At 52.6% G+C, this 19,235-nt stretch overlaps 1 protein-coding gene across 2 annotated transcripts in view; it reads right to left on the bottom strand.

Moving 5' to 3' along the window:
* The window catches only part of EFR3B (EFR3 homolog B), a 159,556-nt gene that overhangs the window by 135,437 nt on the left and 4,884 nt on the right, over positions 1-19,235 (bottom strand). Inside the window, exon 1 of one of the 2 annotated variants that reach the window (XM_075923305.1) lies at positions 1,338-1,681. The exons of the other annotated variant lie outside the window; for it this stretch is intronic. Within the exon in view, the coding sequence (XP_075779420.1) occupies positions 1,338-1,377 (40 nt within the window). The 5' untranslated portion in view covers positions 1,378-1,681. Of the gene's footprint in view, positions 1-1,337; positions 1,682-19,235 lie in introns of those variants that run through there. 2 annotated transcript variants of the gene reach the window in all.

Below are 19,235 nucleotides of genomic sequence, written 5' to 3'. Positions count from 1 at the left end.
TTGGCCTCATTTGCATATTACTCGCACAAGAAGCCGTGAGTGTAGACATAGGCCTACTGAATAATTCCTCTGCATTCTTGGCATTTATAGGGTTGCATCAACTTCCTTATCTTAGGCATAACACAGAAGGACAGCTGGCTGCCCAGTGGGTACTTTCAGGCCTCAGAGAGGGAGCTCCCATCCTACAGCTCAAAACCGTGAACTCCAGTGATGCTCCACCACGTGAAGAGCAGCAAGGAACACATAAGCCACGTGCACCCCAGCAAAAGGCAGTACTGTAACAGACGAACCTATTTCTGCTGCCACAGCAGCACCCCCATCCCAACCATGGAAAGAGCTTGAAACCACATTCAACCCTGTAAGGAGACTCTCTTTAACACACACACCGGGGAGAGGAAGGGAATCTGAAAGGGGCTCCATCACGGGGATTTCCGTGTAACCTCTGCCATGACACGGATGGCTAAGATGCAGTGGGCGGCACCCATTCTAGCATCCGGCCACCACTTATGCTCGGCCTATGAACAGCCTCGTCTGCAGCCTGCTCAATCCTGACACACCACACAGAGGAAGCCAGGCAGCTTCCAGGCATAGTTGCTGCTCCTGCCAAACTAAAATTAGACTCCCCTTTCATTTCTCCAGAGATAGCCACTCGCCCATGCTCCAGGGTCAGACTTTTCCTGAGCGCTGAACAAACCTCCCCTCCTGTTGGAACAAACACCCAAGCAGGGAAAATCTTGTTTGTTCCTTCTGGGATTAAGCCAGGTGCAGGGGGAGGGATGTTGGATTCACAGCAATTTCAGCCTGACGACTGTTTATACGACAGGGGTACCTGGAGCACTCCGCTGAGATCGCGGCCCCCATCCTGCCAGGTGATGTATAAACAGCCCAGGGGCTAACCACCCCCGAAGAGTTTAGAATCGAAATACACACGCCAGGGGGCGAAAGCAAGGGGAGGCCATTATACCCATTTTAGAGATGGAACACTGAGGCACGGAGCCACTGCGCCCAGGCCTACACAACAAACTTACAGCGTTCAGGGGTGTGGAAAATCCCACCCTGGGGGCAACACACGCCTGGGGTAGACAGCAATAGGGGGGAGGGAGAGCATCTCCAACTGGCCTCCCCTTGTAGAGGTGGGTGACTCGTGGGAGAGCTTCTACCAGCCACGGAGGACAGGTGCAGGCTCATTAAGGGGGCAGCTTTTTTACCTGCCCGTAGATGCTGGTCTGGGACCAACCAGAGAGCCCCCCCCCCCAGCAGAGCCGGGACTCGAACCCAGCCCAGCCACACGCCCATCCCCCCTGGCCTGGCTCCCACGTGCCCAGCCGCTCCATTACCACTGCAAACGTGCCGGTCCGCGGCGGCTCTGCAATCCATCCGGCGACTTCCGCGCGGGGATGCCGCTCTAGGGACCTTCGAGGGGCAGCGGCGGCAGCTCCTGCCTCCACCGGGGCGCGGGCTCCCTCCGGCTGCACCCGCACAAGCCTCGGGTCCCCCCCGTGCCTGCGGCGCGCAGACCCCTCTCCCCGGCGGGCTGCTCTCATTTCCCAGCTCCCGGCTGTCAGGTTCCTGTTCCACTGGCTTTCCCCTCCTCCCAGAGCCGCGGTTATTGCTTCAGCTGCGTCTGGAGCCCTCTAATTCTGGCTCATCAGGAATCCAGCCCTCGCTCCGGCTCATTCACTTGCTTTTCCCTCTCTCTCTCTCTCTCTCCGCGTTTCCATTTGATCTCTCCCTGGCGCCTTGCATTTCACTTCCTTTGCCTCACACCCTGAGAGGCATCAGGGTACAATTCCCAGCTACTTTCTGTGGCTTCTGCTTCCTCTCCCCACCCCTTCTCCGCTTGTATCCCTAAAAATCCTTCTCCTCGCCCTTCCCTTCCATTTCCTCTCCCAGGGCAGAGAGGAGCCAGTGGAGGGTTTGTGAGTGAAAGGGGCCATTAAAATTCGCCCCGTGTGTAATCGCTGCACATCTGGCTGCAGCTGGCCCAGCTCTTCAGAAGGGCCAAACTTGAGACCCTTTTGGGGGAAGCTTAACCCCCCCTTATCAGGGCTGCCCAGAAGATTCAGGGAGCCTGGGATAAAGCAATTTTGGGAGCCCCTTCCTGACAGTCCCTGTGATTTCAGACATTCTCATGGGGGCCCCTGTGGGGCCTGGGGCAAATTGCCCCCCCCTGGGCAGCCCTGCCCCTTATATGCACAGACCTCCCCCCCCCACACACACACACACAGAGTGGCCTAGATGCTCAAAGCATAGCCGCTCAGCATTTTCTGGATGAGTTCTTTTCAAGTGTTGCAAGGTGGGCGCCTCCAAATCCCCCCTTTTAAAAGCCTGGCCAAGAGCTTCTGGGCCACTTGAAAAGGTTGGGTTTTTTTTAAACTGGGCCCATGTCATTGATTGATTGATTGATTCTTTCTGCTGGACAAAGAAGGCCTGAAAAAAGGGGAGGGATTCCCTGGAAACAAAAAATTGGGGGGGGGGGGAGGTTGTTTCAAAATGGCCAGCTTAAGCCCCCATATTTGCATATGCAGCATGCGCTGAAAGAGCAGAAGACTATGCAAATTCCTTTTGCCATTAGAGGTAGAGGAGGCATTTGGTGCCCCATCTTGCCGTGCCTGCATAGGGAACAAATCGTGGGGCTGGGCTCTTCAATTGAGCAGACAAAAATCTATCCTAATCCACTGACTCGACGCTGCAGCTGGACAAATACAGACTGGAAAGAATGATTATTAGAAGCTGAAGCTGTCTAGTTCTGCACTCTCCATTTCACCGACATGATGTGAGTGAGCCGGGTGGCCATTTGCCACGGGGGTGGCCAGATTTCTCATAGACCCATAAAGTTTGTTTTCAGCCCCCAGTCCTGGCTTTCAGGGTTCCATGCTGTTCCTTAGCTCTAGTTTACCCCTAAATGTCTTCTAAGAGCCCAGTCAGCTGTGGAAGTGATGGTTATGCCGCTAGATAATATTGACCTCCCATGGTCTGGCAAATTCTCCGGTTTGGCACCAGTCAGGTGCCAGACTAAAGAGGTTCAACCTGTGTTTCATTATCCGCTGGAACAATTTCCCGAAGGCCCCGGTGGATTCTCCATCTCTAGAAATATCCAGATCATGACTGGATTTGTCTAAAAATTCTTCTAGAAATAATCAGGGGAAATTCTCTGGCCTATTACACAGTGTGTTAGATGCGATGGTCACAGTGGTCCTGTCTGTCTTGGGAACCCATGTATTTAAATAGGTGTTAGCAAAACCAAAATCTGAACTAATCTGACTAAAATCCCTTCTCTTAACAGCTCAACTTTCATTCTCTAACTCTTGTGGTGTCCCATTGCACTAGCTCTCCACTCCTCACAAGACCATATATGGGGCAGGTGAAATCTGGATTTCAAGGGTAAAAAAACAACACACCAACCAAGATTTGACTATTTTTACCAAGTCTCTTTACAGAGTACCAAAAAGCAGCAAATAAAAACAGCACCAGCTCAGTTGTCCTTGTCATGTCACCTTTAAAGCAGAGATGAAGGCAGAAATGGGTCTCCTCCCTAAATAGCGAGCTAAAAACCCTACCAGGCAACAAGCAAAGCAGAGATCCCCTCCACCCCCACCCCCCACGAGAGAGATGGAATTTGCTGGTTTGCTGCACAAAGTGGAAGAAAACAATTTGTCGGCAAGGCTGAGGTAGGGAAGCAGGGGATCTCCTATAATGCTGCAGAAGAAGAGCAGGGGGAGTGGGGTACGGCTGGCTCAGCCCAGATCAGAGCATGGAGAGCTGGGCTGATGGGGAGGGAGGAGCAGGCCTCACCTAACAGATCCAATCATGCACCCAGGGGAAGGGATTTTCCCCTCTGAAATATTAAATAAAACCAAAATGCAGGGGAGGTCAAGAGGAGGAGGAGGAGGGGAGAACTGGCCACCGGAAGCAGGGCTGGCCGGGGGAGATTGGGTGGAGAAGCGGGGCAGAACCGACTGGCTGTGAGAGGGTCGGGGGGAGCAGCGGGTGGCCAGCAGAAGCAGGACCGGGGGGGCCCAAGGTCGGGGGTATAGGAGCTGGCTGGGGAGCTGGATGGGGAGAACTGGCCACCGGAAGCAGGGCTGGACAGGGGCAGCAGGGCTGGCCAAGGGAGATCGGGAGGGGAAGTGGGGGAGAACTGACCGGCCAGGAGGGGGTTGGGGGAAGTGGGGCTGGCTGGAGGGGCAGCTGCGGGGAGTGAAGCATGAGTGAGTCCGGCCCCGGGGATTCCGTTTTCCCCCATACACCCTCCCTCGAGTAGTTGTGAACTGCCTGGCAGGTAGACACACCCAGGCAGCGTGAGCACATCCACCAGCCAGGCAGTTCGCAACTACAAACTGATACATTAATAATAACAAAACTTACCTAATGAGAAAATACCAGACATTTTACATGTCCGGTATTTTCTCAATTTGTTTCCCGGACATAACGCTCAAATACCGGACTGTCTGGTACAAAACCGGACACCTGGCAACCATACCCCTCCTTGCACCTTCCCTCCTAGCCAGATACCCTACCCCCAGACTGCTCCTGCTCCCACCTCCTGGAGTGCCTGTGCGGCACCGGGTCCCCCAAGCCCTGGCCCGGGCTGGGTAGAGGATGCAGCCGGGTGAAACAGCGAAAATTTAATTCATTTTTCATTCTTCTAATATGCGGTTCTATTTTTGGGCTGCAAAAAACAGTACTGAAAAAAAACACGTGTTCCAACTAAAGTAAAAAGTTTGGGAAACCCTAGTCTAGCCAGCTTTCTGTCCGTCTTACAGTCCATTTATCCAATCCATATTCCTTAACTTGCTGGCAAGAATATTCTGGGTGACCGTACCAAAAGCTTTGCTAAAGCTGGCACTGGGGCCTTTGGGAGGACCAGAAACAACTTATTTGAATATTCATCATTTGCTTAATGAATATGCAAATACATACGCAAAAAGCTCATGAATGGATTTACTGGTCCCCATGTCAAAAAGTTTGGGAACCCCTGCTGTAGATACTTGCCTCAGCCTCGTTCCAGCAGATTATTTTAAGAGGAATAAGGGATCTTTCGGAAAAGGCTTTATTTTCCGAAAGATCCACGTCTAGACTTGCGCTTTTTTCCGGCAAAGCTCTGAGCCGGAAAAAAGCGGCAGCCATTTTTATGCAAATGAAGCGGGGGGGATTTAAATCCCCGCTTCATTTGCAATTGCGATGTGTCTAATTTGCATCCCTTATCCGTAAAAGGGATGCAGTCTAGGCACAGCCACTTTGTAATGAAAGAGGAGCAGGGCAAAATACAAGCAATTTTTTTTACATTCATAACTGCATAAATGCCTACTTCCTCCGGGCCTGGGGGATGCTCAATCCCCCACTCCACCTCAGGCCCTACCTAAGCCCTTCCTCCAAACCCCTACCCCTGTGCCTCCTCTTCCTGACCCTGCTTCACGCCAGGCCCCACCCCATCCTGCCCCTTCCCAAGTCCCCATGCCTGCCCTGCCACTTCTCCACCTCTTGGCTCCTGCATGCCACAAAACAGCTGATTATGGCAGGCGAGAGGCACTGGAAGGGAAGGGGAGGAGTTGATTGACAGGGCCCTCTGGCAGGCAGGAGGTGCTGGATGAAGGTCGGGGGGAGGAGGGGAGGAGTATCGGGAAGAGTTGATTGGCAGGGCTGCTGGCAGGCGCTGAGACAGGATGTAGCCGTGTGCCAGTGGGTGCCAAGCACCTGCTAATTTTTTCCCATGGGTGCTCCGGACCCAGTGCCCCAGGCTAGGAAGTGCGTAGCCGAGGGGCACTAGAGGCTGCCCCAACCACCCTATGGATGCAACAGTCCCCCATATTGCTGTTAGCTGCGAAGCCTAGGGCGGCCTGTGGGATTAGCTGAGGGGCCTGGTGCAGGGTGGCAGCAGGGGTCAGGCCCCTCAGAACTCACTTGGGCGGCAGGAGCTGTGGGAAGTGGAGCCACTCAGCAACCTGCTCTGCTCCGCCATCTTGCTTTGCCTCACTGCAGCGACGGGAAGTGAAGTGACGTGGCTCGGGGGAGCAGGGCGGGCTGGGGCCGGGTTGCTCCGTTTCCCACCACTCCAGTGAGTGCGGGGCTCTGCCCAACCCCTACTCCCACCTCATAGCAGGCCCCTGGTAACTGCCCGGGTCACATCTCTCAGCGGAGGGAGCCTTGAGGGGGGATGCAACAGGGGCGGGAGGGAATGGAAAGAGGCAGGGCGGGGTCTGAGCAAGAATTGCACTTGGGGGAATAGGTGGAGTGGGGGCAGGAAGAGGCAGGGCAGAGATGCCGTCTGGGGCAAAGAGGAAAATTGCCCCGGGGCCCTGCACCCCTCTGGGGACACCCCTGCCCTCAGGTGCCTGGGCTAAAGACCACCAAGCCCCCAGGCGCTGGGACTCAGTCCCTGGCGCACTCCTGCACAAATAAGCGCTGCGTCTGGAGCATTCATAGGGGCTACGTCTACACTTCAAAGTAGGAATAAGATCCTCCGGAAAAGGGCGCTTTTTCCGGAGGATCGGGGCCAGTGTAGACGCTCTTTTCCGGCTTTTCTAAAAGCCGGAAAAAAGCGGCGGATATTTTTATTTAAATGCCGCGGGGGATATTTAAATCCCCCGCGGATTTCCCTATTACGATAGCTGAAATTAACATGCCCCTTCCAGAAAAGGGGCCAGTGTAGACGTAGCCAGGCTGAACAATAGGTCTCCCTGCAGCATCCTTGTAAGGAAGGATTTGGCCACAAAAAGCATCCTCACAGAAGCAGATGGCTCGCGGTTGTCATTCAGACGCCAGTAGTACAGGAGGCCAAGGCCTCATTGGGCTAGGCCCTTACATACTCTGAAGAAGAGACGGTACTTACCCCAGAGAGTTTGCAAGCAAAATCCAGACCAGGGCAAAGGGAAAGACAGGAGGAAAGTTATTACCAGCACTTAACTGGTGCAAGAGTTTGCCAGGGCTGAGCCCCCAGCACCGCGGGGCCTGGCCACTCAGGTCCCCAGCACCTCGGGGCCTGCTGCTTCAGATGTGAAAGAAAAACTTGTCTTGAACTCCAGCATCTCATTGCTTGAGTTCCGGCACCTCTTTCATTCCACATTAAACACTGCGTATTACCCCCATTTTATAAATGGGAACCAGAGGCACAAGGAGATCAAGAGACTTGCCCATGGTCACACAGGATGTCAGTGGCAGAGCTGTGAACTGACCGGAGTTGCAGTCCCTTAGACACAAGGCCGTCCTTCTCCACTCCCAAGCCATGAGCAGCATGTCCCTTCCTGCGAGGTTTCTCTATCCATTGCTCTTTGATCTGCCTTTACTGATTTCTTTCCCCATGCATGCCAGATCCCAGCAAAATGGGCCACCCTTACAAAACAGAGGCCCGGTAAAGAGCAAAGAGGAGGAAGAGAGCTCTTCTAAGGGAGGAGTGGTGAGTTGTCAGCATCCAGAATTGAAGGAGAGCCTGATCACACGGCAAATCATCTCCACACACTTCTGGTGCAGGCAGCACAATGAGGCAAGACACTTAGAATTAATAAGACAAGCTACTTCTTGAATAGGTAACTTACAGAATCAGATAGCACAAGGGGTGTCTATTTGCCTTCTTCTTGGGAGCTTTTGAGAGTTGCCCCCTGTCATCTTCATAGCCGGCTCTCTTCACAAATTCCCTTGGTATTCATCCTACCCAGAACAGGGCTGGTTTCTAGTCATGAGCTCCCATCACATGACTCGTGATGGGAATCCCTCCACCTGGAACGGTAGGTTGCATCTGGCATAGGGCAGCCTGTTAGATAGACATCTGTCAGGGATGGTGTAGATGGAGCTTGATCCTGCCTTGAGGGCGGGGGGCTGGACTCGATGACCTCTCGAGGTCCCTTCCAGTCCTATTATTCTATGATTCTATGATTCCCCAATCCTCTTCAAAGGGCCAGCTCATGCCAGGGCATTTCTTAAACACCAAACTGAACTCAAACAACTGGCGCTCAGTTGGGAGAAAAGCACTCTCTGTTAAAGACTGCAAGCCCCATCAGAGAATCATAGGGTTGGAAGAGACTTCAGGAGGTCATCGTGTCCCACATTGAATCACTGATGTCCAGCTCGCTGGCCAAAACAGGACCAATGAGATTTACTATGGGTGTGTCTAGACTACCTAGTTTTGTCGACAAAAGTGGACTTTTGTCGACAAAACAATACCAGCGTCTACACTACCGCTGAGTTCTGTCGACATAACGTCGACAGAACTCCGCGGTTTTGTCGACGCTGGTATACCTCATTTTACGAGGCATAACACTTTCTGTCGACAGAACTCTGTCGACAGAAGGTGTTATTGCCTGTAACACTGCGTCCAGACTACGGAGTTCTGTCGACAAAGCGGCTTGCTTTGTCGACAGAACTCCATGTGTCTGGACGCTCTTTGTCGACGGAAGTTTTGTCGACAGTATCTGTCGACAAAACTTCCGTCGACAAAACGCGGTAGTCTAGACGTACCCTATCTGATATTTCCCAGGTAAAATAACGAGTGGACAAAAAAAAAGTCGAATCACAACCAAACCTTTCAGGACACCCCCCCTCACTCTCTCAACCCTACCATTCAGGGACAGGAGCAAGACATAGGCAAGGGCGCTTTAATCCCCAACTGCTGTTTCACTACTATGCAGGGCTGGTGATTAGCACCTCGCGGCCCAGACTGCGACACCTGGCATTCTGTGCTGTGAGCTGCTGGAAGGGGGGTGGCAGCGCAGGAGGTGCTGGGATGAGTCAGGATCCAGCCTCCGTGCCGGCTACAGCGTGAGGGGATTATTTTCATCCCAATAGCTGCTTGGCTGTTCTCTCTTCCGGGGGCTCGGTGTTCCACAGCTCTAATGGGCTTGGGCTCTCTGTAAGCAACTCGTGACAATGCTCAGGATGGGCTCCTCTTCCCAGCACGCACAGCGTGGGGGGGGTACTGCAGTCCCGGGCGGTAAGTGCAGCTTGCGCAGCGATCCCCGAGCCAGCTGTAAGCTAGCTAGTCCGGAGCAGTGAAGCGGCAGCTGCCCAGGCCAGCTGCCCACGTGCTTACCCAGGGTGCCAGCCGGGCAGGCCTCTCCAGCCTATGCTGAAGGACTGCAACAGCTTTGTTGCTATAGATACCGGAGTCTGCCATCTTGGAGCTAGCTCCCGTAGGTCCCGACGCACAGCGGTCACAGCCCCACGCAAAGACACAGCCGACATGTCACAGAGTCAGGCACAACTCACTCCCATCCCTGGTGTGAACTAGGCATGCATGAGAGGTGAACAGCCCTCTCTGGGGCTATGCCACCCGGCTGGGAGGCACCGGGGAGGAGGGTCCCCCTCCCAGCTCAGCCACCTACTCAAGTCACTACATTAGAAGGAGGCTCTTGTGGGGAAGGTGTTTGATTGAGCCTAAGAGAATCCGGTTCAATTCCTGAGCCTCCCACAAGCTTTTGGGACGTGTCACCGACCGGTCCTTTTTGGTCTCCATTACCCATCTATAAATTGGGGACTATACCTCTCCCTCCCCGTTATCTGGCTTGTCTATTTAGACCGGGGGTGGGCAATAATTTTGCAGGGGGGGCCACTTAATGAATTTTGGTAGGTAGCCACAGGCTGGCTCCACCCCGAAAGGGGCGGGGCCAGGGGCAAAAGGGGCGTGGCTGAGGACTAGCCTCCCCCCAGCGTTGTCTGCAGCCTGAGGCTTTGAATTAAAAACACAGCAAAGGGCTCGTGGCTCCCAGCCCCCCTACTGGGGTAGCATCGCAACCGGGAGCCGTTTAAATAGAATCCTGCTGCCTGAGCCGCTGCCTAGAAATCAGGTGGCACTGGCAGCAGGCTATAAATAAAAAACAGCCAGTTGCAGCCCCCAAGCCGAGTTCAGCCCCTGGGCCGCATCTTGCCCAGCCCTGATGTAGACTATAATTCTTCAGGGCAGGGGTAGGCTCTTATTCCACAGACAGCACCTAACCCATCCGCCATGGGCACATGGGCTCCACTTCTCAAGGATGCTGTATAGTAGTATAGGCAACTCTTGGTAGCACCCAGGAGGTTCACTGTTTCCCCCGTCCCCCTGCCAAAATTTTGATCACAATATAGGATCATAGAATCCTAGAACTGGAAGGAACCTCAGCAGGTCATCTAGTCCAGTCCCCTGCCCTCAAGGCAGGACCAAGCACCGTCTAGATCATCCCTGACAGGTGTCTGTCTAACCTGCTCTTAAATATCTCCAGTGCTGGAGATTCCACAACCTCCCTAGGCAATTTATTCCTGTGTTTAACCACCCGGACAGTTAGGAAGTTTTTCAAGCTAAACCTTTCTTGCTGCAGTTTAAGCCCATTGCTTCTTCTCCGATCCTCAGAGGCCAAGGAGAACAATTTTTCTCCCTCCTCCTTGTAACACCCTGTTAGGTACCTGAAAAGCGCTGTCATGCCCCCTCTCAGTCTTTTCTTTGCCAAACTAAATAAACCCAATTCCTTCAGCCTTCCCTCATGGTTCATGCCTCCTCCCTGTTCCTCTGAGAAGCCTCGCAGGCTCCAGCTGCCTATGCATGGAGGGGCAGAAGGAAAGAACGGGAGGCAAATACCCTGAATAGCTGGCAGTGTGGGGGCAGGGAGAGGGATGGGAGCGAGCCACCAGGACTTCTGCGTATTTACGTTGGTCATCACAGCCATCCACATTCCTGCTGAGCTATTTCTGGGCTCTACTTTGAGCGCCAGTCCATGGAGAGACGGGAAAAGCTGCAGTTGTGTGTGTCTCCAGGGGGCAGATGGCAGCAGCTGCTCCCAGGCACCCAGTGGGGTGAAGGGAGAGAGATCTCTCTCTCTGTTTCCCTCTGTTGGAGTCACAACAGCAGAGCTCCTTCTGAGGAGATGCAGCCTGTCAGACCTCCACTCTGTTACCTCGGGAAGCAGCGGTCAACGCAACCTACCGCACCGGCACTGCCAGAAACTAGCTGATCCCAGGAGGAGTCTCTGGGGAGGAATTAAAGGGGGCACCTAAAGGGAACCGAGGGGATCGCATCCGTGAGCTCCAAACAGAGATTGTGCCATTCTAGACACCCGAGGGGCAGGAAATGCACCTCGAGGACTCCCTCAAAGTGTCTGTGTCAGTGAGATGTGACCAGCCCTGGCGTGGAGGACGGTCACTGGAGGGAAGGTGATAGAGAGAGGAAACTTGAGGCAAAGCCATCTGCTCTTTCTAAAGCAGAGGTGAGGAACCTAAGACTCAGGGGCCGGATGCAGCCCCTGGCTTGCCTGGATCCAGCCCCCGAGACTCAGGGCTCTCCCCCCCAAATGTTGGGAAGCCTTTGCTGGGGTTTCAGCCCCCTCCCACCCACATTGTTCCCGCGGGGCTGTAGCACACAAAATGGACTAGCCTGGGCCCTACAAGGCTCTGGTGTGCGAGGGGAATGTGGGGAGTGTGCAAGGGGAATGCGGTGAGTGTGCAAGGGGAATGAGGCGAGTGTGTGAGGGGAATGAGGTGAGTGTGAGAGGGCAATGTGGGGAGTGTGCAAGGGGAATGAGGTGTGTATGCAAGGGGAATGAGGTGAGTGTGCGAGGGGAATGAGGTGAGTGTGCAAGGGGAATGAGGCATGTGTGTGGAATGAGGTGAGTGTGAGAGGGCAATGTGGGGGGTGTGCGAGGGGAATGAGGTGAGTGTGCGAGGGGAATGAGGCATGTGTGTGGAATGAGGTGAGTGTGAGAGGGCAATGTGGGGAGTGTGCGAGGGGAATGAGGCGAGTGTGCGAGGGGAATGAGGTGAGTGTGCGAGGGGAATGAGGCAAGTGAGAGGGCAATGTGGGGAGTGTGCGAGGGGAATGAGGTGAGTGTGCAAGGGGAATGTGGGGAGTGTCTTTCTGCTTCTCAGTCAGGGGCCACATCAGTGCAGATTCGTTTTTCTTTTTTTTTATTTGCTTCTCACTTGCATGCGGCCCCCGACTGATTTCTTTGCGGATCAGCAGCCCCGACCCAAAACAGCCCCCCGTCCCGTTCTAAAGCATGAAGGGACCTGGAACAGTCACCTCATCCTGCTTCAGTTTTACACCCCATCCCCTATTTTCTCAGACTGACCTGTTTGACTCGGTACCTGCCGGATGGGAATCCAATCGCGCCGCCGAGGGGCTCCAAGTGCGCGCAGCCAGGAAGCTCACAAGAGCAGTTAGTGACCTCACACAGAGAGGCGTCCTGTTCTGCAGCCTTTCAAATAATGGCTTGTGGGACGGAGACGGAATGATACCAAAAAAAATCCTCTAATCCCATCCGCCAGCTGCGATTGCCTTTGGTAAGCAAATCATGGTGGCCCCTCTGAGCATGCTTGGACCCTGCCGGTCTTGCACCTACCTAGGGCTTCATTAGCATTCACAGAGTTTGCCCTTCTATGTGCCTAATCCTCCGGACTCAGGATTTGCAACCCCCAGAGAGATTGGAGCTGGGCTTTTAAAGACACAGAGGCAGAGGCTGGAAAACAGAAGGTGAGAGGCTCTGCTGAAAGCGGCCCTGACCTGACAGCAGTGTTCCCTATACGCTGGGCACATGTGCGGATGCTCACGAGAGATTTATAATGCTGCCCTGCTGATGAGCAGCGCGCCCACAGCTGCATTTTAGTTTCTCCTGGTGGTGCACATTCACACATGCCTCAGTGCATGTAACAAAATCTATTCCGCACATCGGTGGGGAAAAAAATCTGCACGTGGATGGAAAAGATTAGAGGGAACATTGCCTGACAGGATTCCATTCGGCGGGAGACGACAGCTTCCATTTCCCCTGTGCAATCCAAACCCCACAGCTGCATTGGAAAGCACTGAACAAATGAGATGAATGATCTACCCCTAGGCTTACATCAGGCTTGAGTTGGGACCTCCAGAGGTACCGCATGAGCTGCAGTGTCCAGGCCTCAGACCTTGGAACATCCTCTCCAGATCAACACAGAAGGGGACCTATGACACTCCTTCCCCAATGAGTTACACAAACACTGGCCAAGTGCACCACCCCCATTCCTGGGCCTGTGCACTGGACATGGTTAGCGCAGCTCCAATCATCTTGCCTCCAGGCCTCAGAACGTCTCTGCTTTATCCATTCCCCGTGGCGGTTTTGTAATGAATGGATGTGCTGCACTGGTAACCCGTTGGCTACGTCTAGACTGGCATGATTTTCCAGAAAAGTTTTCCGTTAAAAGCATTTTCAGAAAAGCACTTTTTGCGGAAAAGAGTCCGTGGTCAATCTAGACGCGCTTTTCTGCAAAAAAACCCCGATCGCCATTTTCACGATCGGGGCTTTTTTTGCAGAAAACAAATCTGAGCTGCCTACACTGGCCCTTTTGCGCAAAAGTTTTTCGGAAAAAGACTTTTGTCCGAACGGGAGCAGCATAGTATTTCCGCAAAAATACTGACAATCTTACATGAGATCGTCAGTGCTTTTGCGGAAATTCAAGCGGCCAGTGTAGACAGCTGGCAAGTTTTTCCGGAAAAGCGGCCAGTCTAGACACAGCCACGTGGTGTGTGACTCTTTATCTCCCTCTAGTGGCTCATCCCTGGACGAGGATCAAGTCTACTACCAAGGCAAGCTCATGGAATTACTCCTTCGGCTCTGCTGCTAGGGACTCATGCTTTGTAGCCCTGTCCTTCTGCAGCTGGTCTCCAGTCATGCCAGGCCTGTGTGTAGTGACATTCTAGTCCCGATGCTCCTCCCGTTCACACTGGCGCACATCAGGAGCAACTCGGAGTGGAGTCACACCAGAAGAATCAGGGTTCGTGCGGTGCAGGGTGGGGATGAATTGACTCCTCTCCCTTCCAGCTGCTGAGCTCCCACTGTAAGGCAAAATCTAGATGGGGCTGATGGGGAACGGTCACAGTCCACTGCCCCATAGCTACAGGGTGTAGTCTGGGCTCCCCACAGCCTCAGAAGAGCAGCCGTTGGAAAAATCCCCAAGGGTGCTCTACTAGTTACTTGACACGCTGGTAAGGCCACTGGCTCCCTTTACCTCTCTGAATCAATCCATCCCTGACCCCAGCTCCTCTTTCATTGACAACAGTGCAACCCTCTGGCTTTCAATGGGCTGACTCCCAGTTTACACCCAAAAGTAGAATCAGGCCCCCTATTTTTAACCTTTTCAGTGCTCACACATGCAAACTTGGGGCTTCGAAAGCATTTGCCATTGAAGGTTCTCAAAGTGCTGTCCAGACGTAGCCCCTCCTGTTCACAAGCCCAGTATGAGGTTATTCCACATAGGGGGAGCCTTGTGACTTTTTACACAACTTTGGGAGACTGGGCCTGTGTGCTCCTTGGTGTGCTCTGTGTTGTGTGTCCAGGTGTGTGCACCTCAGACCGGACCCACTTGGACAAACCACCAGGAACAAGCTTTATTCTGTAAAGAACATAGAACAGGATTCTAGTTCAGCAGTTTCTTCTCTGCATGCAGCCTACATGCTCCCAGCTCAGTCTGTGCTGGGAGCAGAGGGTACATCCTGGCAGGAACCAAGTTCTCCCAACAAGCCACACATTTGTAATCCATAATTTGTAGTTCCCAGGGCTGCTCCTGAAGCCCACTGGAGCTTGGGCTACACAGACATACATTGGTGAGCTGCCAGTGAGTTACACCTGCCTGGGGTAATTCATTTTCCAAGTGGGGAAACCGAGGCCCAGAGCAGCAACATGACTTGCTCAAAATGCAGCAGTTCTGATTCCCTAATCCTTTGCTCCAAGAATAGCAAAAGCCCTGAGGTTCAGTCAGACTCTTTAATTCTGAGTCATCAGCAACTGTGTAATTAGCATCTGTCCTCAAGAGATTTCAAGTTTTTAATTAAAACATTTTTGGAATGAGTTGCGTGCTTCAATTTCCCTGGAAAACAGAGACATTCTCAGAAAATCGAGAGCAGCTCAGATTGATCCACCCAAAGTTCCTCGTTAGAGAAGGGACTTCGTTATCCCTGGTCTGCTGAACAGCCATCACATAAAGAGCAAGAGGCAGAAGTAGTGCAGTATGGAAGTTCTAGAGGAGAACTCTTAACAACTAGGAAGCTGGCATCTTGACCCAGAGGGTACGTGTACATGGTAACTAGACAACCGCAGCTCCGCAGCTGGCCCGTGCCAGCCAACTCAGGCGCCCAGGGCTTGGACTGCAGGGCTGTTTTACTGCTGTGTACATGACTGGGCACGGGCCAGCCCTAGTTTTTCTTTTGCTATGTAGACTTACCCTAAGATACTTGGGCTGGATTCAGCACTGGTGGGCGTAGGAATCAATTATCCCCCTAGTAACGTTTTTATTCTTTGGATGAACAGTAGCACCTGAAGCCCTCAACCAGGATCAGGGCTCCAGTGTGCGGGATGCTGTACGAACATGAAGTGATTAAGTTTTCAGATGATCCCAAGCTGAGAGGGGTTGCGAGTGCTTGGGAGGATAGAGTCATAATTCAAAACGATCCAGGCCAACTGGAGAAATGGTCTGAGGTAAACAGGATGAAGTTTAATAAGGACAAATGCAAAGTGCTCCACATAGGGAGGAACAATCAGTTTCACACGTACAGAATGGGAGTGGCTGTCTAGGAAAGAGCTTAAAAACAACGAATGGTCCTGCAGCACCTTAAAGACCGTGTTAGTCTGTAACGTGCTGCAGAACCATTCATTGTTTTTAAAGTTTTTTCAGTTACAGACTAACATGGCTCCCCTTCTGTGTCTAGGAAGGAGTATGGCAGAAAGAGATGTAGGGGTCATAGTGGACCACTAGCTAAATATGAATATGCCACTTGCAAAAAAAACAAACATGATTTTGGGATGTATTAGCAGAAGTGCTGTAAGCAAGACACAAGGGCTGTGTCTAGACTGGCCAGTTTTTCTGGAAAATCAGCCGCTTTTCCGGAAAAACTTGCCAGCTGTCTACACTGGCCGCTTGAATTTCCACAAAAGCACTGACTTCCTACTGTAAGAAATCAGTGCTTTTTGCCGAAATACTATGCTGCTCCCATTCGAGCAAAAGTCCCTTTTGCGCAAAACTTTTCCGCAAAAGGGCCAGTGTAGACAGCTGAGATTTGTTTTGCGCAAAAAAGCCCCGATCGCGAAAATGGCGATGGAGACTTTTTTGTGCAAAAGCACATCTAGATTGGCCACGGACGCTTTTCCGCAAAAAGTGCTTTTGCAGAAAAGCGTCGGTGCCAATCTAGACGCTCTTTTCCGAAAATGCTTTTAACGGAAAACTTTTCCGTTAAAAGCATTTCCGGAAAATCATGCCAGTCTAGACGTAGCCAAGATGTCATTCTTCAGCTCTACTCTGCACTGATGAGGCCTCAGCTGGAGGACTGTGTCCAGTTCTGGGTGCCACATTTCAGGAAAGATGTGAACGAATTGGAGAAAGCCCAGAGAAGAGCAACAAACATGATTAAGAGTCTAGAAAATAGGACCTCTGAGGGAAGATTGAAAGAACTGAGTTTGTTTTGTTTGGAAAAGAGAAGACTGAGAGAAAAGAGAACGTAATAACAATTTTGAGTACATAAAAGGCTGTTACAAGGAGGAGGGAGAAAAATTATTCTCCTTAACCTCTAAGGATAGGACAAGAAGCAATGGGCTTAAATCTCAGTATGGGAGGTTTAGGTTGGACATTAGGAAAAACTAACCCAGTATCCTGTCTGCCGACAGTGGCCAATGCCGGGTGCTCCAGAAGGAATGAACAGGACGAACAGGGAATCCACACACGATCTCTCCCCTGTAGACCATTCCCAGCGTCTGACAAACAGAGGCTGGGGACACTATCTCTGCCCCCAGAGATAATGAGGAGGAGGCTAATGGCCATTGATAGATCGATCCTGCATTAAAGTGGTCGTGTATTAGTAGCTGTTTCAATAAATGGGGAATCATCACACCAATCACCCACATCAATCGGTTGCTTATAACCATCAATAGACCCCTTCTCACTGCCAGGTTTATAACCATCTAATATGCATGTAACTTCTAGTCCTCATTTATCTACTCGTATAAACTATTAGAAAAGGAGCTTTAAATGGTGCCTACTTATAGAGTGTATATGACCGTATAAAAATAAGGTGCCGTTTGCTCAGCCTGAACTTCAGCAACGTGTGATCCAGCGGACCAGGAGTCGAAAGACCTGGACTCCATTTCTGGCTCTCTCACTGATTTGCTGCATGACCGTGGCCAATTGTATGCCTCAGTTTCCCTATGTGTAAGAGACCCTTTGGCATTTTTTGTATAAGTGAGAATTTGTCCTCGTGTCCGTGGTGAAAAGAAATCCACCCTCTCCCCATGGGCAGTGGGTGAAAGTAGGGCTGGGAGAGGCAAGCCCCCCAATCCCACCCCCAACCCTGCCCCTTCAGCCTAGGCTCTGCCCCCGAGCACCATGGGGATGGCATGCAGCCCCAGCCTCCCGCAGCACCATAGGGAAGGAGGAGGGCATGTGGCCCCAGCCTCCTGGCCCCAGAGCAGCAGAGAAGGTGGGCACTGGGGGCAGCAACACTCCGCCTCTGGTAGGCGTTCTGGGGGCAGCGTGTGAGAAGGACCATGCCTGGCAGTTTGGGAAGGCAATGCCTCCCCCCCCCCATGATACGCGCAGCCCCTACCTCCCACCACCTCTCCCCCAGTACTCAGTGCCATGCTCCACCCCACAGGTGAATGCATTTCAGTGGTGCTGTAAGCAGTTGGGCCGACAGACTTGCTGGGCCCCTGGGCAAGATGCGAGGGGACACTCCATGACCCCAGAAGGGGTGAAGCCTTGGGCAAAAGGGGAGGCCTCAGCGCGGTCCGGAGCACATCACACCAGGCAGCCTTTAGCACTGCCCGGAGTGTGCCGGGCAAGGCTCCAAAAGCGATTTAAAGGGTCTGGCCACTGCTGCAGCAACAGTAACAGCAGCAGTTGAATTGCTCAGCCCCAAGGCAGCTGCCCAATTTCGTTACCTCTCTTCAGCAGGCCTGGCTGCAAGGTGCTTTAAGACGAAAGAGCTAAAAGTAAAATCGTACTAGAGAGGATCCCACGTCTAATTTGGCACGGCCAGTCACTCCTCATAACCGAAGGCATGTATAGTCACCGTCACACAACGGCAACGTTCAACAGACTCCGTCGGTCTTCCCCATTCGCTCTAAAACATCAGTCGTAATAATGTCGGCATGCTCGAGCGGTCTCCGATGGGCACGCCGGTGCAGAAAGAAATGAAATAAGCCGGCACGGCCCACCCACGCGTCACTGTTCTCCAGACCAAATACGAACTCTGAAATCTGCAGCCCGATTCCTGCAAAGTCCCGGACACAGCAGCTTTAAACAACACGGCACTAGGCAACCCAGAGGTCTGTTGAGAATATAATTAGCCTGAACACAGTGACAAGCTGCAGATGTCAGGTGAACACCTTGAGTCCCCTTTTCAGGGCCTGCACTGGATGATTGCAAACCCCTAGCATGAGGAGCTGGAAGCAGACATCTCATAAGCCAGGGAGCAGTGTGCTCAGAGCAACTATAGAGCATTAGGGGAGGAAGCTTTCCTAGCAGCTGCAAGGCATAATCAGGACATGTGAAATTAGTGTCACCATGAAATGCAATCTGCCTGCACATGAAATGATAATGTCTTACATAACCGTGACATCAAGGGGACACATTTGCCGTGGGCCAGGCTATTAGCAAGAGCTGATCCCTGCTTAGTTTGATTTAGTGATCATTTTATCACAACATGCAGGCTTGTTTATGAAGGACAAGTAACAGCAGCCCTGGAACTCATGGGATCGTTCTACTGTTTCTGGGTCGGCCTCCTACAGGGATCCGCGCAGCTGCCAGCTCATTTACCGCAGTTGTCAGACGTGTCGCATACAGGCAGCCTCGAGCGGTAAAACCCAGCGCCCCTGGATTCCAGAACCGCCACCTCTCCCTTGAAGTGAGGCACAGAACACCGTTAACCAGCGGGTGTAATAAGCCTGCAGGAGCCCCTGGCTGGTAACACAGGGCGGTGTCCACACACATTGACCAGTTAATTACAACATGGCCTGTCAGCCGAGCCTGCCATCTGTTTGTGATGGGAGAATAGGACACACTGTAATGAGATTGACTCACTGCTGCAACGCCTCCTACTGATCACACCAGGAATTAGAACATAAGAACATAAGAATGGCCATACTGGGTCAGACCAAAGGTCCATCCAGCCCAGTACCCTGTCTGCCGACAGTGCCCAATGCCAGGTGCCCCAGAGGGAGTGAATCGAACAGGCAATGATCAAGCGATCTCTCTCCTGCCATCCATCTCCACCCTCTGACAAACAGAGGCTAGGGACACCATTCCTTACCCAGCCTGGC

This window comes from Pelodiscus sinensis, chromosome 3 (genome assembly GCF_049634645.1).
Source record: "Pelodiscus sinensis isolate JC-2024 chromosome 3, ASM4963464v1, whole genome shotgun sequence".
NCBI lineage: Eukaryota > Metazoa > Chordata > Testudines > Trionychidae > Pelodiscus > Pelodiscus sinensis.
The sequence above is the reverse complement of the archived record's forward strand: the minus strand, read 5'-3'. Positions and strand labels throughout refer to the sequence as shown.